The following is an 18802-nucleotide window of genomic DNA, read 5'->3' as shown; positions in this document are numbered from 1 at the left end:
CTAGAGAGTATCATATGCCAGAACCTTAAATTGCTTTCAGCATCTCCACAATGATTCAGTGCATTAATGTTAAATGATTAGTTAAAAGCATTTAAATCAACCTTCTGTTCTTGAAATTTTCCGTCAATGAAAACAACATTCATTTTAAAAGATCTTGCAAAAATGATTTTGTTGAAAAGAAAAAGAAAAACATAGCACAATAAATTATTTTAATGCATTTGGCTAGTGAAATAGAATCCAGCACAAGCCCTTGAATCCTAAGTGCTCCTACACAATAGATAAACATTTAAACACACCTGTGCTCCCTTTAATTTACAATGTACACAGGAAATTATTAAATAGTTGTGCACATATTCATTAAACTGATCTGCAGAAACAAAACTTCAAAGCAACTAATAATATTAAAATGTTGACTGCCAAGCCCTAAACAACCTAAAGGTAAAAAGAAAGATTCTCTTCACATGTGGTAGAAGACTTTGCTAGCTGTGTAATTTATATATGTACACACACACACATACATACATACATACATATATATATATAACAACTTCAACTACTGAATAGTTTTGAACCAATTAAGGGAAAGAAAAACTCCAAACAGAGAAATAAGAAGGATATGGGAATGTTTTTATGTTTTTAATAAAAGCATAATAAGTCAAAACCATGTCTGCAAAATGGAATTAATTCCTAATTAAATTGCTTCATCATTTTAAATGTTTTAAATTAATTCTCATAATAAAAAGGCAGAATTTAACTACTCTATACTTAAATATTTGAGTAAATTAAAAATATATTTATTTGGCTAAAATACAGAAGGAAATTTGTTTTTTTTTTTTTTTTTTTGAGATGGAGTCTTGCTCTGTCACCCATGCTGGAGTGCAGTGGTACTGCAGCCTCCACCTCCTGGGTTCAAGCTATTCTCCTGCCTCAGTCTCCCAAGTAACTGGGACTACAGATGCATGCCACCACACCCAGCTCCTTTTTTTTTTTTTTTGTATTTTTAGTCGAAATGGGGTTTCACCATGTTAGCCAGGATGATCTCTATCTCCTGACCTCGCGATCTACCCACCTTGGCCTCTCAAAGTGCTGGGATTACAGGCGTAAGCCACCACGCCCAGCAGAAATTTAGTTTCTTAAGGTTAGTTTCCTATGTCCCAGAACTTAAAAAAAAAAAAAAAAAAAATTGGCTAATACTTTAAACATCCTATTGAAATTTTTCCTCTTGGCTATTAAAGAACCTGAATGATTCTAATAACTAAAAACAAACAAAAAAAAAGAGATGCAAAAATATGATCATTACCTTGCAAGTGAATATTTTCAAATGACATAAATTTCAAATCGCAAACTTCTCTTATAGATTTAAAACAAACAAAAAACCACTTCTCTTTCAAAAACTCTTGTGCTCCAGACCTGCCACAAATTTTTCCCACTTCAACATAGATAGAAATGCTGGATAAAATAAAATTCACATTCTTTAAAATACATACCTGACTTTGTAAGAAAGTAGGAAAAAATTTATGATGCAACCCAGTAATCCTTTTCCTAAGTGTCTACCTAAGATAAATGAGAACATGTGTTCAAATTAAAGATGTGCATGAGAATGTTCATAGCAGCATGATTTATAATAATGAAAAAGTAGAAATAACCCAAATGTCCATCAACTTGTGAAAGGATGAAAAAAAATGTGGTACAGCCATAAAATGGAATATAATTTAGCAATAGTATTATTAGTTGCCTGAGGTTGAACAGGAACACTGATTAACTGTAAATAGAGAAGAGGGTCTTAATGGAGTGAAAAAAAGTTTTAAAATTTAATTGTGATGATTTCACAACTCTGCAAACTTACTAAAATAATAAAAATGTACACTTAAAATGCATGAATTTTATGATATATAAATGTCCAGAAAGTAAATGTAAAAAGCTAAGGACCTAAAATTAGGTATGAATGCCACAGCTACCTTGAGGATACTTGCTAATATTTGTGGCCTGAGTTTAATGGCCGTGTGGGATAAGGGGAAAAAAATATCTCTTCTGAGATGTAAAGTCACAGGCCATGAACGTAGAGAGTGAATTACCCTTTTCTTCTGCTCTTAGAAACCCTGCCCAAGAAATAAACTGAAAGTAGTCCAAACCGGTAGTGTCCCAGATTTCTTGGTGGAGCAAACCATAGATCTTTGAAGGCACATCCATTAACAAAGGTCACATTGGGTTCCCATAGATAAAGATAAATAGAAGCTCACAATTTAAAACAAAACAAAAACACAAGTCTCTATGAATGAGAGCCAGCAAAAAGAAGAAATAAAAGAATAAAATCCTAAAGGACTTCAGATTTTAGATTATCAGACATAAATGTAGTAAAAGTATATTCAAACTGTGAAATAAAGAGAGCTGAAAACATGAGCAAATAACATGTTACTATGAAAAAAAGTCAAAGCAGATTTATGAAAAAGAATCACAATTTCTAGAAAGTACAAAGATGATCACTGAAATTAAAAAAATGTAACAGATAGCTTACCGAGCAAATTGAACAGGGCTGAAGGAAAAAAATCAGCAAAACGTAAGATAGAAGTGAAAATAACACATTATAGCATAGGGATGGATAAAATAAAATTGAGGCTAATAGATTTAAAACATAGCATGAGAAGGTCTAATATATGACTAAATGTCCAGAATAGAGACAATAGGAAAAAGGCAATGTTTGAGAAAATAATGATTGAAACTTTCCCCACACTAATTAAAGAACTGAGTCCTCAGGTTAAGGAAGATCTATAAATTCTGAGCATGATGAATAAAAAGAAACACATACAAAGAGATATAACAGAAAAGCTGTGGAACACTAAAAGTAAAAAGAAGATATTGCAAGCAAAGAAAAAAGACAAAGGAAAAAAGATTGGCAGCTCTTTCAGCATAATGCAAGCCAGGAGACAGTGGAATAATATCTTCAAAATACACAAAACACATTTTAATTCCTAATATTGTATAGCCAGTTAAATATTATTCAAGAATCTGGGTAAACTAAAATATGATTTGATATTTTAACAAATATTTGTGTGTGAAAGCCTCATACATTTCACTTAATGAACACAATTTTCCCCATTTTTAATAAACTAAAAAATAATGTAATCCTACTTATTCTAAATAGGTAAGAAATTGTATCTTATTTCAAAAAAGCTTATATAAGAAATTAATAAAGAACATTTCTAAAATCATTACATTATAGAAATGAAATAATATTCCATTATCATACAACATAATTTAATTGCAAAATACTCATGTTTTCTACCCCTTTTGAGTAAAGGTATGTCTGGTGTTCTCACAGAAAAGCTTCCAGGCAAAGAGGAGGAAGAGGTGCCATAGCTAAGCAATGGGAGGAAAAGTATTCCATCCTGGGATAGAGGACAGCTTGGTTCTGGTTCTAGAGCTGGGAAAAACTGGGCCTCAGTTTTCTTCTGAATGATAATTGAGGCTCCAGAGGAATCAGCATTTTCTCACAGCTCCTATAGCTCTGAAGCTTGAAAAATTTTTAGCCTAATTCTGTAGGATGCCATTAAAACTTCTGTCCTTCATAATCTCAGAATCAATCATCAAGCTAATAGGAAATACTTCTCGACAGAATTCGTAGCATATTATAGAATACATTCTTGCAATATTTTCCCACAAATATTCCTTTTATCTAGGAAGTTTCCATTCTGATTCCTCATTCCCCAGCCCTAGGAAATTAGCTAATAGAAATGTTGTTTTCAAAGATGTTTGCAAGACTCACAACTTTTTACCAAGAACATTCTATGCTGTTTAGGGGATACTAGGTGTTCGTCTGCCAGTGTTCCCAACAGTAGCAAAACAGATTGCTAGAGCATCAAATTTTCAATGATATTTCTTTTTCTCTTTTACTGTGTCATTTGAAGACCAGACTGAATAGGCACAAGCAAGATTCTGGATGATTTTGCTGCCTTGTATTAGCTAGGTTTTCTCTCTCATGCAAAAATAAAATAGAAATCTAATGGTGCGTATGCCTATGGCTATGTCTGGACCATATGTAAGGTATCAGAGTCCCAGGTGAAGCCAGGACTGGCTGGTCCAGCTTGGTCCAGAGGCTGGAGTGGAGGATTTCAGAATCAGCCCTGTCATCTATTCATATGTCCTACCTCCTTTGTCTCAATTTTAGGAGTATGATAAATGTTCTCTTAAAAAGTATGCTGGGCAGAGGAAATAAAAAAATATGGTATGGATGGTGGTTAAATATCTGCCCTCTATTACTTATAGAATCATTTTTACATTTAAAGTCAAATCTAAAGCTGATAAACAAATTCCTATAGTGGGTAAGAGCTAACAAACCTTTTCCATGAAAATTTGACCTTTGGTCAACTTCCCAGATTTTCTCTGGCAATTCTTAAATGGTATTTCAACCATGTTATTATAAGCAACTATTATTACTTATTGTAACAATGACCCCTGATTCATAAATAGCATCTGTCTGGTTTGAAAGAACTATAAATACCTGATGGGGGCAACATTGCTTTCGATTACCTGAACGTAATCATTCTTATAACTGGACTTAAAATGCGTGGGAATTCTAGAAACTATGCCTGTTGACTGTTCCAAGACATATTTGTTTGTAGGGGATTGAAGCTTCTAAGCCAGGGCAATGCCTGTATCCATGCTATGTGGATCTTACCTCCTTACACTTGAGCCTTCATCTGGTGGGTAAAAGAAGAGCCTCCTGATTGCTGGGTGAACCGTGACGTGGGACTACCACAAAGTCTCCTACAGAAGCTAACCACCTGACGTTGCCCTGCAGTAAGCGAAGGTTCTTGTCTTGCTGAGTACACTGTGCCAAGGGTGGCCTATGGTGGCTAAATGTCTAAATATTTAGTTGAATCTAAACTAAATGGTAGGCAAGGCACCATAATGTTTAAATTTTAATGTTTCTTTTGGTTTTAGGTCTATATGTAACCCAGGATAAACACTACATTGCTAAAGTCATAGACAGTTAATTTAAATAACATTTTAATTCATTCAAAAATATTTAGAATGTTCATTGAAGCTTCTCTGTGATAAATAGACTATAAGATAGGAACAAGACAAATAGGAGATTCAGTTAAGTGGTTAACACAGTTATCAGTGGATCTGGCTCTACTTGAAATATATTTTGAGGATAGAGTTGACCTGGTTTGCAAATGGATGTGATGAAAGGGAGAAAGAAAGTGAAGCATCAGGGAGATCAAAGTTTTGGCCAAGTGACAAGGTGAATAGTGATGCCATTTACACAGGGAAGAACAGCAGTGGTTATGATGAAGTGATAGAAATGATTTTGAGAATAAACGGCCTTCTACTCTGTATTTAGATTAACCCACTGAAAAGGAAGTACTTACATTAGCCAGTGCAGGGATATGATGCTTTGAAAACAGTGATAAGGTGGATCCAGTTTTATAATCAGTATTACATACTTAACTCCTTTTACGGGAAGCAGGGATGAATAAAGAAGAAAAAGTAGGAAAGTCAAAACGCAGCTTTAAGTGTGCAGCACATCATGTGTTAAATTGAAATAACCCCAAAGTTCAACCTTCTTCACTGTTGAAGGAGAAAATCCTTTACTATGTACTTCAGGATAAAGGATTTGCAACTATATGGTGCTTGAGAAATATGCTACTGCTGTAATTTAACTCCCTGTATGTGGGCTTCAAGATGCACAGTGGCATTCCAAACCAACTTTTAAAGAAAATTGCATGGAATTTTGAAGACATCAGGAGCGTTCTTAAAAGTTATGCAGAGAAAACGGATTTTTGATAGTTATGAATTATATTTAGTGCTGCCAGATTGCAGGGAAGGCTCTTTTTGACTCAGTATGGTTAGAATTACTGTTGACAAAGTTTTAATTTAAAATTTTAAGGATTTAAATGGAAGAATATAGGTCACTGAATTTTCATTCACTGTGTAAGTACGACTACTGGCAGAAAGCAAGCTTTGTTAGTGAGGGTCCAATTTTGGCCCCGGAGTCCATCTTTTCTGTAGTAGTTGGGAATTGAGTATGTGTTAGCGAGAATAATTTGGCTCTCAGTCAGTCAATCAGTGGACTGAACACGCACAGTTAGAAACCTGGCTGGCACAGAACAGAAGCTCAGTTCAGAAAATACTAAATGCATTTGTGAGACAGACTAGAATCCACACAAATCATATATTACAATCACAAGCTGGAAGGGATGCGAACTTTCCTAGCAGGTTGTAGATTTAGATAGATTTGTAATAGTCCAAAAATACACTACACAGCTTCAAAGTCTAATTCTACAATTTTCAACCGGTTTCTTAAAGGTGAAAAAAAAAGTAAATATTTGTAGAGCCCACTGCATATAAAAAATGTTTTATAGGGCCTTCCCATTATCAGAAAAACTTGGGAAATTATAGTAGGTTTCTAATTTGAATGCTGTATCTTAAAACAACTAATTTAAAAGTATATGGTATGTAGGCTATTAAAAATCAAGGCCACATTTTTGAACAAAATTTTAAAAGTATATTTTTTCATAAATCTGAAAGAGTAGAATAGATTTCAAATCAAGTCTAGGAATGAAGATGAAGCATGAGCTTCGTGCAAAAGATAGCATAACTATAGAAAGTCTCCACCTTTCCACATAATGTAGGGGTGTGTGGGGGCATCATCAGGTTTGCACTGTTTTGTGTCCTATTTGTCCTCAAGGACCTCTTCCAGCTCTAGAATCAGCATGTTCCTCCACCGAATGATGAATGTGATGGATAATGTTTACATGTTTGGCATATATTCATGATCATTCCCTGAATTCTGTGTAGCCCCAAAATATTGTGGAAATAAAAAAAATGTGACAGAATGTGGGGAAAATATGCATTAGCGGAATAAGGGACTAGACTTTATAATAACACATTTCACAGGCATGTAAATAACTAATAAATTGTACACTGGTAAGTATGAGCATCAAAAGCTGTGAAAACAAAGAAGCCAGAAATCATGTGCAAATATCAACTTGCTTGATACACTCATCCCCCTTTCTAGCACTTAAAATTTTGTCAGGATCCAAGAGAGTGAAAAGAAGATATCACTTAATCTGTTCTAGTTCATAATTTTTTTAGAAAGTAAATCATTTGCAAACCTTGAATGCAAGGTGTGTTATAATGGCAAAGTTGACAAACACTTTAGAGGATTTCACCCAATTTCTTTTGAAAACCAGGCCAGAGGGTATGATTCTCAAAAAAAGCCAAGTACATTTGCCTCAACATAAAATAAGACTGATTAAATTTGAAACTCTTCATTTATTTTGTAGAGCAGAAATTTTAAGTTCCTTATTGCTGTTCAAAATTGAGTGCTTAAACCTTATTTATTATTGATGCACATATATAGGTATGCTAGTATAATATATGTGTGTAATAATATGTTAATCATTAAAAATTAATTGGTTACTATAGGATAGAAATAAAATTTCAAATATACACTCTCTTAGCATATTCAGAAAGTACAATTCTGTATGCTTGCACCTTGGTCATGAGGTGCTCTCTGTACAAGTGCCTGGTCATCAGAACACCAGAGAGACATCTCTGGACTTCAAACCTCCAAATGTGACTTTATAAGGCTGACTTCGGAGAGATTTCCAAACATACAAAGGGCAAGGAAGGGATTGGATCCTATTAGGATTTTATTGTGATTTTATTTCTAATAGTAGAACAGAAGAATCCTTTATGAGTAGAAATAAAATATCTTCAAAGCAAACTGCTTTCTTGGAGAAGCTCCTAGAGCCATATGTGAGGAAAGAGATAGTAAGTAGGAAGAGAAAACCAGGGAAATTTAACCTAAGAAAGAAATAGAGACGATTAAAAATACACAAGTCTCAATCATCAAACAGTACTTAGCTAGTTTTCTGCACAATATTTTTCTTCTGCTTCTAAGAATTATTTACCATATGAAAGTATTTTGGCAGGCAAAATGTATATTATATCAGTATGAACATAGTTCATTTGAAAAGCACATATGTATATATAAGGCAAATCAAAAAGTACCATAACTTCCTGGAGACAGAGTGAATTTTCTGTTTATTCCTAATTTTTAGTTTTTTAAAAATACTTTCTCTGCCTGCACTCAGACATTTTCAATGAAAGCCAAGTCACTTTCAGGCACTTGGCATACACTGCACACACAGGCACGGAGGCTGGATCAGCCACGTCAACTCAAGACAATTGTTTGAAAAGTTGAAAAGTTCAAAGTATTTATTTAATGTCATGCAGATAAACCCAAGGAAAGAAACACATTTGACAGATAAATTCTAGGTGATTGAGTCTTACAAGCCCAAGGGAGTGTTTTAGGATAAGGGTGAAAATTAACAGTTTAATATTTAAGTTAAAAGTAAGTTTGATTTACTTAATTAGGAAATTAGATGAATAAAACGGTCTTTTTGTCTAAGGAGAAAGTTCCATTTAATATCTATCCTACAGTGAAACTATCCGGGAAAACTGTCTGGTTCTTTGCCTCTCAAAAATATGAGATGGAAGGAATATTAACCCCTGATTTTATAGCTAATAAGGTGAATGTGTGGGATCTGATGAGCTTGGGAAGGTTGGCACCTTCCACCTTGAGAACAGTGTTGATTTTTTACCAAGGAAATCCACCGGTTTTCTACTCTCTAGCAGGTCATTCACTGACAGATCCAGTTCTTACTTATATATTGAGAGAGAAGTTGAACTAGACCAGTATTTTGCAAACTTCTGGTCATCATGTTAAGTGATAAAATTAATCTACTGAGAGTCCAACAAGCACTTTAAATGCAAAATAGATTTCCCACTGCTGGACAAAGAAGTTTTAAAGCCCATAAATGTAATACAATACAGTTTGAACACTTTTCTACTTATTTCCAAATGACTAGGTCCAAGGGGTCCATTTTCAACACTTACTTAAAACAAATGCAGAAAATTTGATACAAAATCAGAAGGGAATCCTAGCAAGCTGATGGACTAGCTAAAATGTAAAACTACTTCTTCTCAAGTCTCACCTCTAGCTTCTCCAAAGGTAGAAAATGTGTCTAGGGATTAAGTGAGTGTTGGATTCAAGAAACTACAAGCTTTTAGTATACTGGGAATCCTTGAATGAGGATGCTTTAAAACCTGTTGGGGAGGGGCTCACTTTGCTGAGTTGTAAGGAGAAGGCTGGATCTGTGATAAGGAATATAAAAGGTTTTAAGCTGGAGGAATACAAGGCATAAGATACAGTGGTGTAACATTCAAAATGTAGCACAGAATTAGAAAAATTCAATCTAACGACACAGGGTTTTTTAGAAAAATGGATGATCCCATGTCTCTAGCATAAAGTGCACAGGAAGAACCTGGTGTATCTTGACATAATGAGTCCATGTCAGAAGGAAACAGGAATCAACTTGAAGAAGCCTCCACTACCAAAAACAGGGCAATTTGAGTATCAATTAAAAAAAATTGCAATGGATCACTGAGTTTAAAATGAGAATTAAACAACAACAGTTCTTCATTGATCACCTTTATGAGACGATGCAAAACCACTCAATATTTTAAAAATTGGAAAATGAATGAAAAAAATGTATGTACTATTCCTGCCTTTCCTGAATAAATTGAACTCGGGTTAACTGGCAAGTTGGTATTTATCCAAGGAAGTCCAGCTAAGAGATGAAAAGGGAAAGACCTTCTGGAGGGGCTTAACTCTGTCAATGTTAGTGGATACAAGAATGTGACTCTAATCAGTGATAAACGTACAATATAATGCATTATTTTAATGTTGAATTTATACTGTGTTTTGAGTGTAACTCTCACTTTCTAAATAGGAAAGTTGCGAGATGTTTGTTTTGTTTTTATTGTTGTTTTTCTTCAAAATAAATCATATGTTAAGTGTCTTAAGTAGGTTAATTAGTAAGTAGTGAAGTAGATTTAGTCCAACATCAGCTGCTGAGGACAAAATTATCTTAAAGAGGAGGTAAACCCATAAAAGGGTGCTTGGGAGTAGTAGATATGGTTTGATACTTTAAAAGAAAGGGATGCAGCTCTAAAGCTTTTTCTCCCTTTTTGCTCCTACTTTTCATTATATCTCAGAAAATGAAGAACACTAACGCTAAAGAGAATGGAGTAGGTAGAACATAAAGCCACACTGAAGAGGGACCTGATTTTGACTTCTCAGAGAACAGTCTTGGAGAGGCTCTCTCAGGAGAAGAAAGTTAATGGGGCCATGTAAAGTGGTTCATGCCTGTATTCCCAGCACTTTGGGAAGCCAAGATGTGCAGATCACTTGAGGTCAGGAGTTTGAGACCAGCTTGGCCAACATGGTGGAACCCTGTCTCTACTAAAAATACAAAAAAAAAAAAAAAAAAAAAAAAAAAAAAAAAAGAAAAAAAGCTGGTCGTGGTGGTACCTGGTTGTAATCCCAGCTACTAGAGAGGCTGAGACAGGAGAATCACTGGAACCCAGGAGGTAAAGGTCGCTGTGAGCTAAGATCACACAACTGTACTCCAGCTTGGGCAACAGAGTGACACTCCATCTCAAAAAAGAAAAAAAAAGTTAATGGGCAAGTGAGGGTGAATGATGACACTGAGCCCTGAGAACTTCTGAGTGCAGGGTTAATAAAGGAATTTAAGATGGCAATTGCTTACATTTCTGGAAATGGTATCATTATGTATCTCTAGAAATATCTACACTTTAAAGCTACTATGAAAGTATCTCATTTAATGTTGTCTTAAATTGCTTTAAAATCACTATTTAAATGAAGAAATAAGTCTTATAAGAAAAGAAGAGAAATTTGAGAAGTCATCTGCATCTGCAATGGTGGGATGTTGGTTTCTGTTTTGCAAATTAATTAAAACCTGTCAGGCCTCAACTTCCTCATCTATTGAAAACAGGTAATACTACTTCTCTCATAATTAGTTGCAATAATTTTATAAGAGGATTAAGAAAAAATCTTAACTCATGAAGAATTATATACACATTTGAAATCATTTTAGGAAGATATTTGTTGAATACATCAACATACTGAATATCAATGACAGTCTTCCCCTTTCAGCTACAGAACACTTAATCATGGCATGCAACTTATATTTGGTATCAGCATGGTAAAGTTATAGTGAATAAGTAAATTCAACCTATTAAGTTCTAGAAGAATATAATTAGATCTCATGGGGTAGCTGCTTTACTATGTTTTTTCATATGCAGATTAACAAATATGGCTGTCTGGATTTAGTTATATTTTTAAGGCTCTAACATCTGGAGAAATCCTGCTGGAAAAAAAAAAGTGTCACTAATAATAAATACAAACATATCACTGACCTCTGAATGATTATGCAAGACACTGACTTAATCCACACTATACTGTTACAAATAATGTAAACCTGAAGCTCTCCAGGTCTCAGTTTCCATGTCTAGAAGCTTGAATATTAATAGTACCTACCTAAAGTAGAATACTAAGGAAATTAAATGAATAATGCCCACCGAAAACATCCAATAAATTTTAGCTATTTTATCTTTATTATTATTGTTATAAAAATTTGTATTTGATTTATTTCTAATTTAACTGGATACTTGATTACTAGTGATAACCCAAAGTAATATTTCCTTTTAAATATTATATGTTAATAGAAGTTCTTACTATGGGAATGCTGCATAAGACAGGGAAAGTCACAATAAAAATTGGAACTTACCCTGAATTTTCAACTAGAATATTTTCATAAAGTTCCTTCAAAAATTTTTCCGTGTTTGCATGTAATCACTTTGGATGATTTCTGTTCTTTCTTTAAAATAACCAATGCATAAAAAGCATCCATTGAGACACCTGTTCTTGCTCTGAGCCTTTCCAAGGGTTGTACTACCTCAAATGCCCTTCCTTCTCCTCTCTGTTCTCCCAGGTCTCCCCTTCCACAAATCCTTCTTCAGATATTGCAGTCTATGATGATTCTGTCCTCTCTTTGAGCCTCAACATATCACAGATAGAAAACTTTACATGGCTACGTCTTCTTTCTCAATGCAAGAGTACCTCTCATCCATCTCTGTATTTCCCCAGTACCCTGCCAGTAGAATGTACACGCAGAGTAAAGAATGAAACAAAAATAATAAAACCAGTCTCGAATGAACCCCAGGATTAGAAAGGAATTTAGAGATCATATAGGCTGATTCCCTACCCAATGTTCCTTCTTTCCACATCCTACCTCGGATATTATCTCTGCTTTAATAGTTCTTGTAATAGAAAACTCACTACCACTCAAGATATCTATTTTCAAGAAGTTTTAAACATTAGGAAATCATTTCTTGTTTGGGATACTGAAAGTCTAGCATTATTGCAATTATCTTGGTGTTCATTCCAGCTCCATTTAGAACTAACCATCACTGATATAATACTGATAATGGTCAATAATTATATATATATATATATATATATATATATATATATACACACACACACACCATTGCATAGTACATGGAAAACAATGCTTAGCCTGCATATCCAAGGGTACTATGTAATGAGGGTTAAAGATAGGAACTTTGTGAAAAATGACTCTTAATATGATTTGGGACAAATTTCCTATTCCTACAGAAAACTGCTTCACAAGACTAATGTTAAACATAGCTACTTAAAATTAGACAATATACTTCAGAAGTGCTAACAGAAATTGAGGAAAGGAAAGATAAAAAGTTAATATTTTCAGTTAAAAGTTAAATATATAAATTTATTATTTAGCTATAAAAACTAATTTGGAACAATAACATATATGTACTTTGAGGGGTAAGAAAGTTAAGGGGTTAGCACACAAAAACAGATTCATGCGTCTTTTAAATGAAGGTCAGAATGTTTCTTAATTTTAAAAAACTATTAAATGTGAAGCTAGAGTTAATATTCGAATTGGTTGTGGTAGTATTTTCTTGAAAGAATGTTTTAAGAAGTCCCTCTCAATAGATTTGACATTTGTAGTCCATTCTAGCAAGACACAGTGATAAGAGATGTCACTGCTCAGTGTTTTATTTCAAGGTTACTTAGCTGCAGTCTTGGGATGACCTAGGAAATAGTAAAGAATGTCAACAACTTCTTTGCTGTTGAGCAAAGAAGAAAGTATTTAGAAAAGCTTAATAATTAAATACCAAATTTTGGGTAAAAATCATTTCCATTATGTATTAGTCTGCTTTCATGCTGCTGATAAAGACATACCCAAGACTAGGTAATTTATAAAGAAAAGGAGGTTTAATGAACACAGAGTTCCATGTGGCTGGGGAGGCCTCACAATCATGATGGAAGGTAAAAGGCACATCTTACATGGCAGCAGGCAAGAGAGAATGAAAGCCAAGCGAACTGGGGAAACCCCTATAAAACCATTGGATCTTGTGAGTATGGGGGAAATCACCATTATGATTCAATTATCTCCCATTGGGTCCCTCCCACAACATATGGCAATTATGGGAGCTGCAATTCAAGATGAGATTTAGGTGGGAACACAGCCAAACCGTATTACATTTCTAAGCAAAAGAACATAACACCCCCTAAATGTAACAAAAAGAACATAAATCTGGTAATGGGGAATTCCAGGAAACCAGGAATAAAATAAAATTTAGAAATGGAGAGAGATAACTTTTAAGATGGAAATATAAACAAGGAAAATTTGCAAGAATAGATTTAGCAGTTTAGTACTATTTTGTTAGAAACAATAACAGTTACCTATATTTAAATAATAGAATGGAAAAAAGTGTGAATAATCAAAAGTAAACATTAGGACATTCTTTTTGACTTACAAATGTATTTTCTAAAGTTCTTCTCTGTCACTTTACAACTATTAGAGTTATTCCTAATGACAAAAGGAATATTCCTCCTGACAAAAGGAGTGGAATCTTACCTAGCAATCTTGGAGCAGTTTAAAATACTATTTGAAAACAAAGCAAAACATAAAATGAAAAAACAAGGAATTTCATTTAAAATGGGAGATCATGTGACGCATACCTAATAATATGAAAAATAAAATGATATAATAAAGAGCAAAATTATTTTTGGTATAGAGTTTTCTTTTTGTTTTTCTTGAATAATTTATCAGTGTTAGTCTGGCAACAAAAGACAAGCATTCTTGATACTGGGGTTAAGCCGAATGCTTGTTGGGGTTTCTTTTGTTTCATGAGTGTATTTACTTTGATAATGTATTCCAGATCCTAATTTGGGTTAACTAACAGCTTAAAAGGGTTCTTATCCCAAGGAGAGGTAGGGAAAGTACAACCTTTTAATCTTTCAATAGTATCAGAAGGTAAACAAGGCTGGGGTGAGGCATGGGTTACACCAAAATAATGACTAATGTCACTAGGCCACTCCCTGCCATTCTTCTTGACTGGAAAATAAGATGTATTACTTTTTTCTTTTTTCTTTTTTTTTTTTTTTTTTAATAAGCAGGCTAGCCCTGTCCTCTGGATCCTACCAGAATTATCCCTTCAGGAAAGTAGAAACTAAACATCTGAATCTAGCACATGGCCCAGCACATAGTGGGTGCTGAATCAATATTTTTTGACAGACTATTACTTTTGACAGAATGAAATATTTTTTATCATGTCTGACATACGGCAGCCCAACTAAAATGACTTCTCCAATCATAATCATGTACAACATGACCTTCTTGACTTGGAAGACTTTTGCCCAGAGCAATTCAAAAGTTTTCTCGAGCCGCATGGTTATGTCAAAAAGTCCCAGGTTAGTACTGCGATCAAGAATACTGGGCAGCCAAAGACAGCCCCAGGAGAGCAGTCCAAGGGTCTGTGGAAACCACAGAGAAGCATGTGGAATGGTCTTTAGTGAGGCTGTGGGTTGTCAGTGACCTTGCATGCCCTCAAACAGCAATGTCAGTATTTGAGTGTTTCCAGTTCTCTTTAATTAAGATTATTTCACTACTTAAAAATGGAAATGAAAAATATCTCGAGAGTGTATTTCTAGGGCCCACAGGGGGGATAAAGTGAAAAAAAAAATGTGATAACCAGAAAGAAACCTGGGTCCTTTTTACAACTGCCCCCGACACAAGGGTCACAATGGTAAAATTCACTGTGGAGACACTAATGGAGATAAGCGCTTTATTCATCCATCTCATTTATTACACCGTATGAAGTGCTGTTCAGCCCGAGGAAAGACCACTTCCTCCGTAGGCCTGAGTGACACAAGCTGATTTCTGCTTCATGTCCTTCTCTTAATCCCAAGGATACATTTTTCTGAAGGAAGTAAATTTTCAAAAGAAAAGTGAGCCAAAAAATATGGTGGGAAGTATTCGCTGACAAATTGTTCCAGGAACAAAGAAAAGTGCAAGGGGAGCAATGAGAAAATGATCCACATAAAATGAAAGTAGTACAAAGAAGAGATGGCTGACAAATCTAAGAGGAAACCAAATTAAAGGTGTTAGACTTTTTGCTGTATCTTTTTCTATTCTCTACCGGAAATCTTATTTAGATAGCTTAGATCTGGACATCAAGTAGGCAAGTATAGACTAATGTAGGTCAAATTGCTAAATAATGATTTTCCATAAACAGAAAAGCTGCATTTGGAAGAGGAGAAGGGCTAATTCTTCTTCAGAGGGAGAGACAACGAAGATTCTGTTGTGATAAGAACTGCCAATTAGTGAGTGTCGACTATGCCACCAGGCACTACACGGGTGTTTTATATTGATTTTCATTAAAGTTTGTGGCAAGTATCATCATGTGGACTAACAGATGGCAAAACTAGGAAGTTATGTAACTTGCTTTAGGTGACAAAGAAAAGAAGTGGCAAAGCTGGAATTTTAACCCAACTCTCTAAGTTTCATATTTTTTCCACAACACTGCCAATTATATACATTTGTTCAGTGATATAGGAATGACAATATTATATTTCTCTTCAGGGAGCAATTTCCTAAGACTGTATTTTCTATTTAGCTGTGTCTGAATTATTGATTTGTTTATAATTGCTACCCTTTTCCATAGAGATCTGTGTTCAATTTGGGTAGTAAGAAGCCTATTAGCATGATTGTTTTCTTTATGACAATTATATCATATATCAATTAAAATAAATGTAATTCTGTAATAGCCTGGCCGGGTGTTACTAAGTATTATCATACTACATTTAACATATGTGAGAATCTTGACAAAAATTACAAATGATATGCCAGGTGAGGGGCTGTTTCTGAATCAATGAGGCCCTTAAAAAAATTAAAAAAAAAAATCTCAGCATACTGTAGTAAAAGAATATGCATACCCACCACCACAGAAAGAGGAGGCCAAAACGGACTCACCAGCTTGAACACAAAGCAATAGGAGGCAGAATCATGAAGTGGTCTCTTAAAGGATGAAATTCCCCCTGTATCAGATGTAAATCAAATTTTACAATTTCTAAGTAGTTTCAATAATCAACAAGTCCTATAGAATATGTTCTACTTATCCAGTTAAAGAAGGAAAAGGGAATCTCTTTTTCCTTCTTAGAATTTGTAATAATAAGGTAGGGAGAACACAGTTTCTCCGGCAGAGCAGTTACCTGCAATAACACGCTGTTTCTCTGGTTATAATATCTTTTTGCTGCCTTTTTGAACAAAAATAACCCATATAGAATTGGCATTATAGTGGGGGAAAAGATAAGATGAGCTGAGCTTTCAAGTAATTTGTTTAATTGTATCATCAGGTAGCAAATGTACTATAATCTCATAACCTATCAACCTTTCCCTCTCTTCCTGAATTGTGCCCCAACATTTTGGAGAACAGAATCAACAGATGCTAAGACTTTCACCAAGAACCTTTTGAATACTTGAAATCCTAGTGAAAAAGGAAGATAAAATGGGGCAGAGAGCTTGAGAGTCGGAGGGACTGAAGTCCAAGAAAAAGCATGATCAATTTCTTATCACCATGGAGAGGAAAGTCCACAAAAGTTTCACTTCGGATTCTGCTCAAATGGACAAGATCAGTTGTCAACTTTGGCTGACATTATCATCTAGGCAAGTTTTACAAAACCACTGGTTGGGCCCCACCTCAAAGAAATTCTAATTTTACTAGTTTTAGGTAAGGCTTGTACATCAATATGTTTTAGAGACTCTTCAGGTAGTCTAATGTGCTGACAGGGTTGAGAAACACTGAACTAAAATAATTGAGAGACACAAATAAATGTAAACTGTACTGGTAAGGTTTTAACGTAAACCTCCTCCAATTAGGAAAGGGGGCAGAATTCTGAATGAATCTTGTTTTTATCCCACTCCTGTAGAAGAACAACATTTACTAGGAGTGTACACTGTGCTACTCATAAGATTAGGTATCAGATACATACAGAAGCATGAAGTCAGATATTAATTCCTCATTTTGCAACTGAGGGAACGGAGCATCCTGTATGGGAAGAAACTTCCCTAAGGTCAAATTACAGAGACAGAACTTGATTCCAGATATGTCTCAACTCCAGAGCTTTTTCTCTTAACATTTCTTTTTGTTATTGATAACTTAATAGTAGGTACTAGGCACTGCCTTTGTTATGACACAAAGTATCTCTGTGCCTTCAGAACAAAGTGTGACTTTAGCAAAATTTTATACTGTAGAACCTCAGAAGAGTTCATTATAAGGGATTTAATCCATTGCTCCCGGCTATTAGCTACCTGACAATTGGCAGTTAAAAAGGGAGAAATATATAAAAAGACTGGAGGAGCAAGTAGTGACAAGTTTCAAATGAATGAATAAATATATTAATTAACAAATCTACCTGTGTATATATACAATATACATATATAACACATACACAGACACACACCTACTCTCTCTCCCTCTCTCTCATAGACACACTCACACGCACGCACGCACACATGCACGCACGCACACTCAGTATATCCTGTGTTGGTCAAGGAGAATCCTTTAGGGCCTGGACAATGCAAGACATAGAAGATTTAGAGAGTTAACCATGTCTAAATAGCAATATAATAGCCAAACCAGAAAATAAACTACAAGTAAAGAAAAATATATTAAAACACAGTCCAGCTCTGTGAGGGGAAGGGCGTCTGCCATTACTGAGGCAGTCTGCCATTACTGAGGCAGTCCACCATTACTGATGCACTACCGAGGCAATCCGCCATTACAAAGACAGTCCGTCATTACAGAGACAGTCTGCCATTACTGAGGCAGACCACCATTACCAAGGCAGTTCTAACTATACCTCTATAAACAAAACCGAAAGGAAGTTCATACAGCAGCTGGGCAGAGCCCACGGCAGCTCAGCAATGCCTCTTCTGGCAGGTTGTGACTAGCCTACCTCTTTTCTGGGCAGGGGATCTCTGAAAAAAGGCAGCAGCATATCAGGAACTTATAAACAAAGCCCCACCTTCCCAGGACAGAGTACCTGGGAAAAAAAGGCGCTTATGAATTCCACTGCAGCAGACTTAAATGTACCTGCCCAGCAGCACTGAATGGAACAATGGAGCTCACAGATCAGCACTTGAGCTCCCATAAAGGACAGACTGTCTCCTCAAGCAGCACCCGACCCCTGTATATTGAAAGAGACATGTCATAAAGGAGAGCTCAGGCTGACATCAGGCGGGTATCCTGCTGGGACAAAAATAACAGAAGATGAAACTGGCAGAAACTCTTACTGTTCTGCAGCCGCTGCAGATGATCCCCAGGCAAGCAGGGTCTGGAGTGGACCTCCAGCAGTCCTACAGTGGAGAGGCCTGACTGTTAAAAGGAAAACTAAAAAACAGAAAGAAATAACTTCACCATCAACAAAAAGGACATTGACTCAGAGACCCCATCCGAAAGTCACCAACTACAAAGACCACAGGTAGATAAATCCACAAAGATGGGAAGAAACCAGTGCAAAAAGGATGAAAACACC

The 18802-nt window shown here is 35.3% G+C and overlaps 1 protein-coding gene across 4 annotated transcripts in view; it reads right to left on the bottom strand.

The window, feature by feature from the left end:
• FBXL17 (F-box and leucine rich repeat protein 17) overlaps nt 1-18802 on the bottom strand; it is a 536693-nt gene that overhangs the window by 145389 nt on the left and 372502 nt on the right. The window contains exon 8 of one of the 4 annotated variants that reach the window (XM_017527157.2): nt 14350-16303. The exons of the other annotated variants lie outside the window; for them this stretch is intronic. Within the exon in view, the coding sequence (XP_017382646.1) occupies nt 16098-16303 (206 nt within the window). The 3' untranslated portion in view covers nt 14350-16097. Of the gene's footprint in view, nt 1-14349; nt 16304-18802 lie in introns of those variants that run through there. 4 annotated transcript variants of the gene reach the window in all.

This window comes from Cebus imitator, unplaced genomic scaffold, assembly GCF_001604975.1.
Source record: "Cebus imitator isolate Cc_AM_T3 unplaced genomic scaffold, Cebus_imitator-1.0 Scaffold46, whole genome shotgun sequence".
NCBI lineage: Eukaryota > Metazoa > Chordata > Mammalia > Primates > Cebidae > Cebus > Cebus imitator.
This window is presented reverse-complemented; position numbering and strand designations above follow the sequence as displayed.